General features: G+C 38.9%; 1 protein-coding gene across 4 annotated transcripts in view; it reads left to right on the top strand.

The window, feature by feature from the left end:
- YLPM1 (YLP motif containing 1) overlaps nucleotides 1–12,449 on the top strand; it is a 59,652-nt gene that overhangs the window by 22,267 nt on the left and 24,936 nt on the right. For 3 of the 4 annotated variants that reach the window (XR_004423173.1, XM_033107715.1, XM_033107716.1), the window contains 2 exons: nucleotides 5,335–7,416; nucleotides 10,068–10,188. Coding sequence is in view for 3 of the 4 variants with exons in the window: in XM_033107715.1 (XP_032963606.1) it covers nucleotides 5,335–7,416; nucleotides 10,068–10,188 (2,203 nt within the window). In the remaining variant the exon portion in view is untranslated. The remainder of the gene's footprint in view (nucleotides 1–5,334; nucleotides 7,417–10,067; nucleotides 10,189–12,449) is intronic. The other variant, XM_033107718.1, reaches the window with a different exon arrangement.

The raw sequence follows: 12,449 nt of genomic DNA, 5'->3' as shown, positions 1-12,449 counted from the left end.
TTCTCAAGGCATTCGTAATTTATTAGGAAAGCAGTCCATTCATATTCAGAATCTGATGATAATACTGGACAACGTGTTGACAAGGTCTCTTCACTGACTGCACATTGTGGAGGATGGTCTTCTCACTGATGGTGCTGAATTGAATACAGAGTTTTCATGATCTAAGATGTTACTACAGGCACTTGGAATTAATACATGTAACTTCAAGAAAAGAGCCAAACCATCATCACAAGCTCTGAAACAGCATCCGTTTTGCTCTTTGTAAATGTGTGGTCTCCATCTTTAGCATTGCCCTGGATCCTTTGACAAGTCTGGTCAGCTCCTTTTCCCTTTGCTCAACAATAGCTATGTCAAGCCCTGTTTAGCATGGACCATCTACCTTAGTGCTACTTTCTCTGTCTCAGCAAACATTTTATTTCGCTGTATAGCTTTAATTTAGATTCCTGCCTACACAAAAAATCAAAGCTTTCAGTCCCAGTAAAACTCACTCCTCTCCCTTGCTTTTGCCTTCTCATCCCCATCTTACTTCTTGTGGAAGCCTTTGTTCTGGTTAGGGCTTTTCCAAATTGGGGCTAATTCTCTCTCTGTGTCCTTAAAAGAAATTTTACATTTTTATCAAAGTACTACATACACATAGTTTAAAAAAAAAAAGGAAAAACAGTCATCCACTGCCCCAATCCACCCTAGATGTGTTTCCTAATGATACTTTCTTTTAATTCTTTACCTGTTTCTTTTGGTAGTTACCTTCCTATCACGAAAGAATATGCTGCTACTTTCTTGTACTTTTTAGATGCTATATATTTACTTCCTGTTCTGGTAAAGATTTAGTTCTTACACTACTCTGTAACCCCATCTGCCCAATATATTTTCATCACTATATTTTTATAAATCAGTAAACAGTGTTGTTCGCTGTAGAGATAAGCAGTCATCACATTTTCTTTAGTGTAATAACTTTTTTCAGAATTTCCAGTTGTCTGTCTTCTTGCCAAAGCTTTAAAATAACCCTTCAAATCCAGTCCCAAAAGCACCATCTCTTTTTCTCCTGAGATCTCTTGCCCAAATGTATTCATCCTCTTGCTTTTTCCTGAACCGGTTGGCTGGTTGGTTGCTCTCAAGATGGCCATACGGCTGTGGCTCCCACATTTCTCTTGATTGTCTTCCTGGACTTGGATACACTATTTATTGAACCTGATGGCTTCCTGTTTGTGGTTTAGTTTCTCTTTTTCCGAGAGTGCATGCTCAAGTTGCAAGGAAATTTTCTGAGTCCTTGCATGTCTGCAGATGTCTTTATTTTAACCTCACGCTTGATTAATAATTTGGATAGAGAATTTGAAGTTGAACATAATTATTCCTCAAGGTTTTAGGTCATTGTTCTATTTTCTTCTGTCACCTAATGCAGCCGCTGTGCTGTTCTGATTCTTTTACTTTTTAGATGACTTTTCCCTACTGCCAAAAACCATTTTTTATTCCTGGTATTCTAAAATTTCACAGTGGTTTTGTTTGTTTGTTTGTTTGTTTAATTTTATTGTACTGGATACTGAGTGATCTGGGCCCTTTCTGTTTGAGATTAGAGTCTCTTAACTCTGGGAAATTTCTTTGTGCTATTTCTTCTTTATTTTTTTTTCTCATTTTCTGTTCTTCTCTTTCTGGAATTCCTCAGTAGTAGGATTTTGGACCTGCTGGACTTGATTATATTTATCTCTTTTCTCTCTTATTCTGTTGTACTTTCTGAAATACTTTTAAATCATTTTATTGCATTTTTTTATTTTGAGAAGTAAATTTTTTGCAGTTCTTCTGGTTCTGATCTTTTATATATATATGTATATGTACATGTGTGTATGTATACATATGTATAACAAATTGTTCTTCATGTGTAGGTATAGTATCTTGATGAGACTCTCTGAAAATACCAATGTGTGGGGTTTTTCTTTTTTCTTTCTTTGTTTTACATTATCTGTTTTCTCCAGATTTGTGTCCTGTTTAGCTTTGGTCTCTTTTTCATTTTGGAAACGTTGTTCAAATGCTCGCGGTGCTTGGTTATCCATTTATATTGAGATATCCAGTTAATATCCATTTATATTAAGATTGGCAGACACTGACAAGCTGATTGGGAGCTTTTGGCTTTGCTTTAGGTGATAGGGCAGAAAACGGCTAATGCTAGGGGACCCTCCAATTCAAGAATTTAGAGACATTCAGCCTAGGGAAAGTCTGGTTGATGGTTCTGAATATAGATTTTAATTTACACAGTTTTGGCCCCAAATCTTACTCTTGTCCTTGCCCAGCATCCCTGGTATCTAAGAATCCTCACCCTCTCTGGGTTTCTGTGGGCAAGCCAGCCAGTCGCGATTGTGTCACCTTCCACATTGTATCACCTTGCAGGACCAGCACTTTAAACTGCAGCTTCTTCCTGCCCCAAATGTTACCACTTTTGTTTGTCTCTCAAAATTTAAAAACAATTCTCATCTGCCGCTGGCCTCTTTCTCTGTTTTTAGTGGGTTTATGTATTTTTAAATTACTTGTGATGACTCTTATAAAGTGTCAACTTGCCTAGGCTGAAGTAAGTTTCCCAGAGTTCCCTTTCTAATGTTTCTGATTAGAGTGGATCACAAGGGAGATTTTTTGTAACTAACATGAAACATCCCTGAACAACCAAAAACATTCTAACCCTTTTCCCAGAAAAGGATATAAAAATCCCTTTTTTGTCTTTGGGGATATCTTCATTCTTCTAGCTGGTTCATACTCCCTCTTTGATACTCTGTAACACATTCTGAGATATAAAGTTAACTATTATTAATACATCTTATGTTGGATGATAAGAAAAATCAGCCAACAATTTTTAACTAACATATTTGTATATATTTAAGCATGTGGTATCAAATTAAGGAAGAAATAGTCATAACTGTCTCGGTCCTTATTTCTGCAACCAGTCATGTAATCATAGTTGGTATTTATAACTACCTTCTCTCACTACCCATTCCATATTCCTTTGCTCTCAGCAAAGCACCTCAGCTGGTCCTGGTTCTTTGCCTAGTGGGTGATCCAATCCTTCATTCTTGAAAGGTCTGGGCTATTCACGTTCCTGCCTGAATTGCGCAATTGTAGTTTTCCATTGACTTGAGTCCCAGGAAGTGTAAGAGGTGTCCTAGAGGATCTCCTCCGGTCCAGACATCCTCCTGCTTGTCCTCATTGCATGGTCCTGACCAGTCACCCCCTGCCAGTTCAGCAACTTCCTTCTTTGCCTGATGACTCAGAACCCAAAGTGGCCAGGTGGCAGTCTCAGTTTGAGTTCAGTGGAATCATTGTTGTGTCCCCGATGGAAGCATTCCTCCCTTTGAAACTAAGACTTCTAGACCAGCAAAGTCCAATAGCACAGGGATAGGAAGTAAATATTTTGCTGAAACGGAATTTATTACTATTCATTGATTTTCCAAATAAATGAGAGAAAAACCCTTCTACTTCTCATTAAAGGCATGAAATACATCACCGTCTGTTCAGTCACCTAAGCCAAAAACCTTGGAAGTGCTTCCTTTCCCATTATTGAGATCTCATCTGTTAGAAAATCGTATCTGTTTTAGCTTCCTTCACATCTCTCTTTTATTCTCTCCTCTACATCCGTATGTCAGTCGCTGCCTTAGGACAGGCTTCGCTTTCACTTACCCAAATTGTAGAAACAATCTACAATAAGCTTTTCCCACCTATTCATTTGCTACTTTTCTGCTAAAGCAATCTTTTAAAAATCAGACCATTTTAGTGGCTCCAAGTGCTTATAAGGTAATGGCCAGTTCCTTCCTCAGCTGAGTTAATTCACCTGTTGTAACAGAAATCCAAAGTCACATGGCTTTAACAAGTTAGAAGTATATTCTCTCTGAGGACTTACGTGATGGCTTTGCAGTGTCAGGAATCCAGGTTCCTTCTGATTTGTTCCTTCACCATCCCTTAATATGTTACCTCATCTATGTGGTCCAGGATAACTTCACCACCTTGTCAGAGCCAGCATGAAAAAGGATTTGGTGAAGAGGAGGATGTGCCCCTCCTGTTAAGGGTACTACCAAAAGGATGCCTAAATCATTTTCACTCTCAACCCACTGGCCAGAACTTGACTACAGATTCTTGCTGCAAGACAGTTTTGGGGAGAGTCTTTAATCTGGCTAGCCTTGCCCAGCTAAAGCGGAGAGGCTCCATCACTGCAGGAAGGGGGACCACATTGGGGGAGCACCAGTAGTGTCTGCCACACAGGCGCACGCTCTTCTGGACATTGACCCTGGCCTTCCTCTACCTTGTCTCTTAGAGTGTTGATTTTCTACTCCTCCTCCTTCCCCAGTTTTTCCCAATTCCGTCTCCTCTTTGCTTCAGCCATGCCTCACTTTGCACTTCTAAACATGCTATCCTGGTGTGTGTTTCTCTGCCTTTCCTCATAATGCCTCCTGAGCCTGAGATACTCTTGCTACCCACTCCCCTCACCTCCAACAAACACACCATTAGTCTGATCTGAGAGAATTTGCCTTTCAAAATTAATTTAAGCATCTTCTGTTGTATAAAGCCTTTATGGAGTAGCACCCCCTCACCCTGGTAGAATTGACCATTCTTTCTTCTGTTACCCTTAGTACAGGCAGGCAGACTTCAGTCATTTCACTTTATGGCACATTTTACACTTAGAGTCTCTTTCTCCTCGACTGTATACCCTTTGGGGATGCAGATTACATTTTATTTGTATATCCCTTAGATGTAGTGTAGTACCTGACGGGATGTGCGCTAAATATTTATTGAATGAGTGAGTGGGTCCATAGCAAAAACATCTCTGTCCAGACTTTAAAATGTCAGGGCACATGCTTAAGATATGGCTGGCTGCTGGTTTTTAAACTTTTGTCAATTAGCTAAGATGATAATGCTACGTCTAACAAATTTATAATCATCCTGTATTAGCTTGTTAATTGATCAGTTTTTAGTTAAATTTTAATTCTAAAAGTACTCTCAGAGTTAGCTGTGGAATTTATTTTTTTTCCCATTAAAATGAGTGGACTTTTCCATCTACCAAGGCACAATATTTATCATTGTTTTTTAACAACTCAGTATATCAGTGACTTGCTGCAGGAGATGTGTCAAAGTGAATTAGATAAAACTGACATGATTTCCAAAGCCTGTCCTAAGACCTTCAGAGTACTGCCACCTTAACATATTGGTTCTAAGATACAGATACCTCAGGATTTGTTTAATGACTAAAAGAGTCATTGTTGTAAACAGATTCTAAGGCAAAATTGCCTTGAATATTCTTACATGGAGAATTTTTTTTTTCTGCTTTACTGTCTTGAGTAATATCTTTTGTTTTACTTGTAGATTTGATGGTCCTCGAAGATTTGAGGATTTAGGTTCAAGGTGTGAAGGACCGAGACCCAAAGGGCCTCGTTTTGAAGGAAATCGCCCCGATGGGCCAAGACCCAGATATGAAGGTCACCCAGCAGAGGGCACTAAAAGCAAATGGGGAATGATTCCCCGGGGGCCAGCATCTCAGTTTTATATTACCCCCAATACATCCCTAAGTCCTCGGCAGAGTGGACCACAGTGGAAAGGCCCCAAACCAGCTTTGGGACAGCAACATCAGCAGCAACCTAAGTCACAAGCAGAACCTCTTTCAGGAAACAAAGAACCATTAGCAGACACCAATAGTAACCAGCAGAAGAATTTTAAAATGCAATCAGCTGCATTATCCATTGGTGCAGATATAAAGGAAGCCAAGGCGGCTCAGTCAAATGAGAATCTAAGCGACTCTCAGCAAGAGCCACCTAAGAGCGAAGTCTCGGAAGGGCCCATAGAGCCTTCTCATTGGGACCAGAATTCTCAAAGTGTGGAGACTCAAATGGACAAAGCCCACGCTGTTACTCAGCCTGTATCCCTTGCAAATAAACCTGTACCTACTCAAACTACTTTTCCATCAAAAACGGGGGGGATAGAGGGAGGAGCAATAGTAACAACATCAGCATCATTAATTGCAGATAATGATTTTAAACTTTTAGGTATTGGTCTGCCCCATTCGGGGAACAACCAAGATAAAGGGCTGCCTCGGCTGGAGAATAGAGATAATAGGTTAGAAGGCAGTCGAGGCAGCAGCTCATCTTATAGAGGTCCTGGGCAAAGTAGAATGGAAGACACACGGGATAAAGGACTAGTAAATAGAGGTCGAGGCCAGGCATTCAGCCGTGGCCCAGGGTTGGTCAAGCAAGAAGACTTTCGTGATAAGATGATGGGTAGAAGAGAAGATAGTCGAGAGAAGATGAGCAGAGGAGAAGGTAGTCGGGAGAGAGGGTTGATGAGGCCAGGAAGCAGTCGGGAGAAAGTGCCAGGTGGTCTGCAGGGCAGCCCAGACAGGGGTAGAACTGGTAGCCGAGAAAGGGGTCCATCTCGGAGGGTTGGGAGTAGGGAGAGGGGACCACCCCGAAGAGCTGGGAGCAGGGAGAGGGGACCACCTCGAGGGCCTGGCAGTCGGGAACGGGCTCTGGGAAGACCAGATTTTGGTCATGACAGAGGTCCATTTAGACCAGAACCAGGAGATGGTGGGGAAAAGATGTATCCATATCACCGAGATGAGCCTCCTAGGGCTCCATGGAACCATGGAGAAGAGAGAGGGCATGAAAAGTTCCCGTTAGATGGTAGAAATGCTCCAATGGAACGAGAAAGAATTGATGATTGGGATAGAGAGAGATACTGGAGAGAGTGTGACTATCAGGATGATACACTAGATCCATATAACAGAGAGGACAGGTTCTCAGCGCCACCATCTCGAGCGCATGATGGAGATAGACGAGGCCCTTGGTGGGATGATTGGGAGAGAGATCAGGACATGGATGAGGACTACAACAGGGACATGGGCAGGGACATGGACAGGGATGTGGAGCGGATTGGAAGACCCATGGATGTGTATGATAGAAATTTGGATAATGAGTGGGACAGAGATTATGGGAGACAACTGGATGAACAAGAATCACAGTTCCGTGAACGGGATATTCCGTCTCTTCCACCTTTACCACCCCTCCCACCTCTTCCACCTTTGGATAGATATCGGGATGATAGATGGAGAGAAGAAAGAAATCGAGACCATGGGTTTGATCGAGATTTCCGTGATAGGGGTGAGTTGAGGATCCGAGAGTATCCAGAAAGAGGCGATACGTGGCGGGAAAAGCGAGATTATATTCCTGACAGAATGGACTGGGAAAGAGAACGGTTGTCAGACAGATGGTACCCATCTGATGTGGATAGACATTCCCCCATTGCGGAACATATGCCCTCCTCACATCATTCTTCTGAAATGATGGGGTCGGATGCAAATTTAGACTCTGACCAAGGCCTTGGAGGGGTAATGGTTCTCAGTCAGAGGCAGCACGAAATCATTTTGAAAGCTGCACAAGAACTGAAAATGCTTCGGTAAGTTGACTACTTAAGATTTTTTTTTTTTAGTCAAAACCACATTCAGACTGCTCTTTTTAAAGTGATGTGATATATTTGAATGGAATAATTTTACTTCAAATTCTTATCACATAATTTTAATTTGTATTTCTGATCATTCAGTGCTGTTTCAGGGTTAGGATGGGTATTTAGGAACTGTTGTTAATTATAAACTTATGTCCTGAAATGTGAAAATTTGATAGCCATTCTTGGCCTTTATAGATGTGTTGCCAACGTGCCATGCCTGTGCATGTTTCAATTGTCAAACTTCAACTCTCAAATTTAGTGCTCTGGATTGCAGATCTCATATGTAACATCCTTTTATTCCCCAGGAGGCAGTTTGTTCTCTGGTATTAGATCTGATAGACTTCATGTTCACTAATCTTTGATATAACTTTGGAAAGTGCCATAAGGACTTATATTTTTCTCTGTTGAAGCTAAGAATGATTTACCTGGAAGCATCTTCAGATTTGTCTAACCATTGATACTTTCTTTTGGAGATGTTTTATCTTTCATTGTAACTAGAAGCATGTATCTCTACTCGAGGATGTTACTTGTTTCTACATAATCAGGTATTTTCTTTGTGAGATGGAGAATAGAATTTGGATTTCCTGATTTACAATCCACTTATTATGTATAGGTGTCTACATAATGCTTCCCATGTAGTAGCAATAAAAACAAAAGCTAACGTTTATTGCATGCTTACTAAGTGCCAGGAACTGTACGAAGACTTTTGTGTGCATTAATTTGTTTTACTTTAAACCAACTATATCCTGAGGTAAGAATTTAGGAGTCATTGGCAGATTGCAAGCTTTTTGAGCAATTTCTTAGGGATTAGCAATGTTTTGAGAAAATAATGAATGGTTAAGTTTTTATATATTCCAATGTATTGTGTTTCTTTCATTATTCAATTCTGGTCTATGTTTGTGGATTATACCAATTGAAATTATAATGAAAGCTTTACTACTAGAAAGGTATGATGAGGAAAAATACTTGTAGGAAAAGGTGAAAGATCAGGTGCCTCAGGCAGCAAAACAGATTTCTGTGGTCTGTAGAAGATACGCTCTATGAAGTTTGACTTTTTCAGATTATTAATGCAGAAGGTGTGGAAAACATGCCCTAGAACATTTAGCTGCTATACAATTCACATTTAAATTATAGATACCTTTAATTTAACACTCCTGTGTGCTAATAATTTAGCATCTATTATCTCAATCCTCCTATCTCAAATCCTTATATCTCAAAGGCCTGTAAAGATAAATAGTATTATAGTAACCCCACTTCACAAATGACATCAGGGCTCAAAGATGTTAAGTCCACTTGGCTAATAAGTGGCAAATCCAGAATTCGAACTTAGTCTGTCCAACTCTAAAAGTCTTATTTTGTTATTAGAGAACACCGAACTGATTGGTGTTGCTAAGCTGCCAAGATTTCTTTTCTTCTTTTTAAAATTTCCTTTCCATCTATTATCACTTTGCATAGAAATGCTGGATAAAAGGTGCTTCTTCATCATCCTTTTTTTTTTAAGCTCTTTCTAGGCAATATAAACTTAGTTAAACAAAATATATGAAGTGATGGATAAGAGTGGTCATAGTTGAATACAAGAAAGCGTGTTATGTTGGTATAAAGTCATGATTTACACAAGGGAGAAAATAATATTTTTATATACTTCTTGACCCTTATTTTGTGTCCATTTGGATCACTACACTTTACAAAATGTAGGGAGAAAATCATAAAAGGTCTGAAGAGGATGTAGTAGATGTTACATGTGTTTAAGGTGGGCATTGTAAGGAAAAGGAAAAGGAATTTGACCTGAGATTTAAAGAAAAACTTGAAGCAAAGTTACAGAATTACTTTTTAGGAATATGAAGTGTTGTCTTTAATGGTGTAGACTGGCAATTGTTCTCACCGTATACAACAGGGGCCATGAACTAAAATGCCCATGAGAAGCAGACAGGTACCAGAAATGAGTGAAAGTGGGCCAGTATAACTGCTGAATGAGGACTGTGGCAAACCGGTTCACCTAAAGTGAGCAGCCACTACTCCACTCCCCTGACAGTTGGCATGTGGGAATGCAGGCCCAGTGTTGCCACATCTCTTTAAAGTATTTCTATATGAAGTATTTTGCTTTTTAAATAATGGCAGCTGATTCAGATTTTGAAAACTGATGTGAAAGCCAAATTAAAAAAAACCTTCTAGTCCATATTTGGCCCATTGGCCCCCATTTTGCAACCAGGTCTAACAAGTATGGAACAAAAAAAATTGCGAGAGTTTTTGGTTGGATGAAAGAAAAACATGACAAGTAGATGAGATATTAGAATAGACTAATGAGGCAGATTATAAAATCTGTCCTTGAAGATCTTCAATAATTTATAATTATAGGTCGTAGATGACAGGTCAGTTAGCTACATAAAGGCAAGAGAGAGTTACCTATATATCTTAATTGGTTGAAGCTAAGAATGGTTTACCTGGAAGTATCCTCAGATTTGTCTGGAGGTATTCTATGAGCACTGTAGAGGGTTTTAGAACAAGATTTTTAGGTTTCTTTTTTGTTCTACTGTATTAATTGTAGTCATCTAGGAATGGAGTAGACATGCCTTATGTACAATGGCAATTTTATTTGTTTGCAGGGAACAGAAAGAACAGCTTCAAAAGATGAAAGATTTTGGGTCTGAGCCACAGATGCCTGACCACCTACCGCCCCCAGATTCGAGATTGCAAAATACAGCTTCAAGACCTGGAATGTATCCGGTATGGAAAAATGTGTGCTCAGAAAATGAAATGGTTCCTACTTTGTATGTTTGTCTGTTCTTTGATATTTTTATATTACAATAAGTATAAATTACCTCCATAAAAAAAGGTAAATTTTGGAAAAGTAAAAAGCGAATGGTAATTGACTTTCAAAAATCTTATACATATGATCAAAAGTGTGACAATGCTTTTTTCCCCAGGTTTTGATAAGTACACTAAGCACACCTGATCTTTATGGCTTCACGTTCACAAAATTGTAGAATTCTTCTAGTACTTCTTTGTTTCCATCTGGGCCGTGCAGAGGCTCCCTCCTAGTCTCCCCATGTCTTCAAACTACTACTAGTCCTTCAACTAGGGAAGGGATCAAACATGCCCCAGTTCAGGCAGTAAAGGGGGGTGTTTATGTTAAAAACTTCCTTGTTTAAGTTCTCCATTTGTTTTGCTTTTTGTTGTTGTTTTACCTTTAGCCAATGATGGGCTTTAAAAATGTTATCATGCAAATAACTATAACAACGCGATAAGAGAAAAAAACCACATGAATCATTTCATCAAACTAACTCTTTTCATTTCTCATCGTTCCCTTTCGTTCTGGTCTAACACGTAGCACTCATACAATTGTTGCCATCACCAACCACCATGATGTTGACTCCCAAATCGTGTCTCCTGACCTGTGTATGCATCCCATCTGCCTACAGAGTTTCTCTCTGGGGGAGTGTCTCCTGTCAAATTTGAAATGGAGCTCATTATCATCTTCTATCACACTTGTTCTCACCGTCCCTAGTCACCCAAACTTAAAACCTGAAAGCCTACATCTTTCCTCTGTTCTACCCTTCCATATTCAGCCATTCTGTTGATTGATTTCACTCTCTTTTTAACATTGTTCAAATAGTCTGTTCTCCACTTTCTCACAACCTCAGTTCTAGCCTTCATCAGTTCTTGCCTAGATTATTGCAGAAGCATCCTAATGCATTGCTCTCCATCACATTCCCCTCTGATCCATTGTCCATTCTGCTGCCAGTGATTCTTTCATTTTTTAATCAAATTTTGAGGTATAATTTTATATACAATAACAGACTCATTTTAAGCCCACCCATTTTAAGCCTACAGTTTGAGTTTTGTCAAATGTACACCAAAAGATAAAAAAATTTCCAGCACCCTAAAATGTTCTCTCATACCCCCGTATTCCACTACAGGTAGCACTGATGTGACTTCTGGCCACAATGGACATTTTAAAACAAATCTCTATATGTTGCACCCTGGCTTTAAATTTTTTCAATATTTCCCCATTGCTTTAGGATAAAATCTAGATTCTTTCGCATGGCCTTTATGTTCTCCCTGAGTTAGCCTGATCTGCTTACCATTAATTGCTACTCCACTCTCTTACTCTCCACTTTCTCTCCATAGGGAGCTTCTTACAATTCTGTGAGTGTACCAGGCTCTCCATGCCTTTGCACATGCATGTGGTTCTCTAAACCCAGAGTTTCTTTTCTTTCTCTTCCTATTTCCTCTTCCAACTAGTTCATTCTTGTTCATCTTTTAGAACTCAACTCTGTATCTTCTCTTCCTCTTGTGTAAGACAATTGCCCTTATGTGTACCCCTGTAACATCTTGTACAGGCCTCTGTCATAGCCATGGTCATATTGTATCTTGATTGTCCTTCTAAACTCTAAAGCTCATAAGAGTAGGAACTATGTCTTTTATCTTTGTATCTCTTAGCAAATTGTAGAAACTCTAGATTATAGATCCACATTTTTGTTTTATTCACTTAACAGTCATAAACATTTTTCCATGTTGCTACATGCTTTATTACTTTTGATGCATAATTTATTAAATTTCTATTGGACATTTATTTCTAATCTTTCACTTTTTTAAATAATACAACTTTAATGAATGTCTTTGTATCAGGTTCTTATTTTAGGTAACTTCCTAAAAGTAATTTTAAACTCCCAAAATGGAATGCTTCAGTTAAAAAATAAGGACATTTTTAATGATTCCTGTAATATAGCCAATGGCTCTCTAAAATAATTGTGTAACATTTATATTATAGCCTTGCAAGCATCAGCTATTTAGTATTTTTGGTAAATTTAATAGTTTCAGTAAAATACTTTAATATGGATTTTTGATAATTAGTGAACATGAATGTTTTTCCTTATTTGTTCATTATATTTCTTGTAAAAATTCTATTTTGGTTCTTTACCAATTTATCTGTTTGGCTCTTAAGGTTTTTCTTACCAATTTATATTATCCTTGATATAATATAG

Source organism: Rhinolophus ferrumequinum, chromosome 6 (genome assembly GCF_004115265.2).
Source record: "Rhinolophus ferrumequinum isolate MPI-CBG mRhiFer1 chromosome 6, mRhiFer1_v1.p, whole genome shotgun sequence".
In the NCBI taxonomy this organism is placed as follows: domain Eukaryota; kingdom Metazoa; phylum Chordata; class Mammalia; order Chiroptera; family Rhinolophidae; genus Rhinolophus; species Rhinolophus ferrumequinum.
Note: the sequence above shows the minus strand (reverse complement) of the source record. Positions and strands in the feature narration are given on the sequence as shown.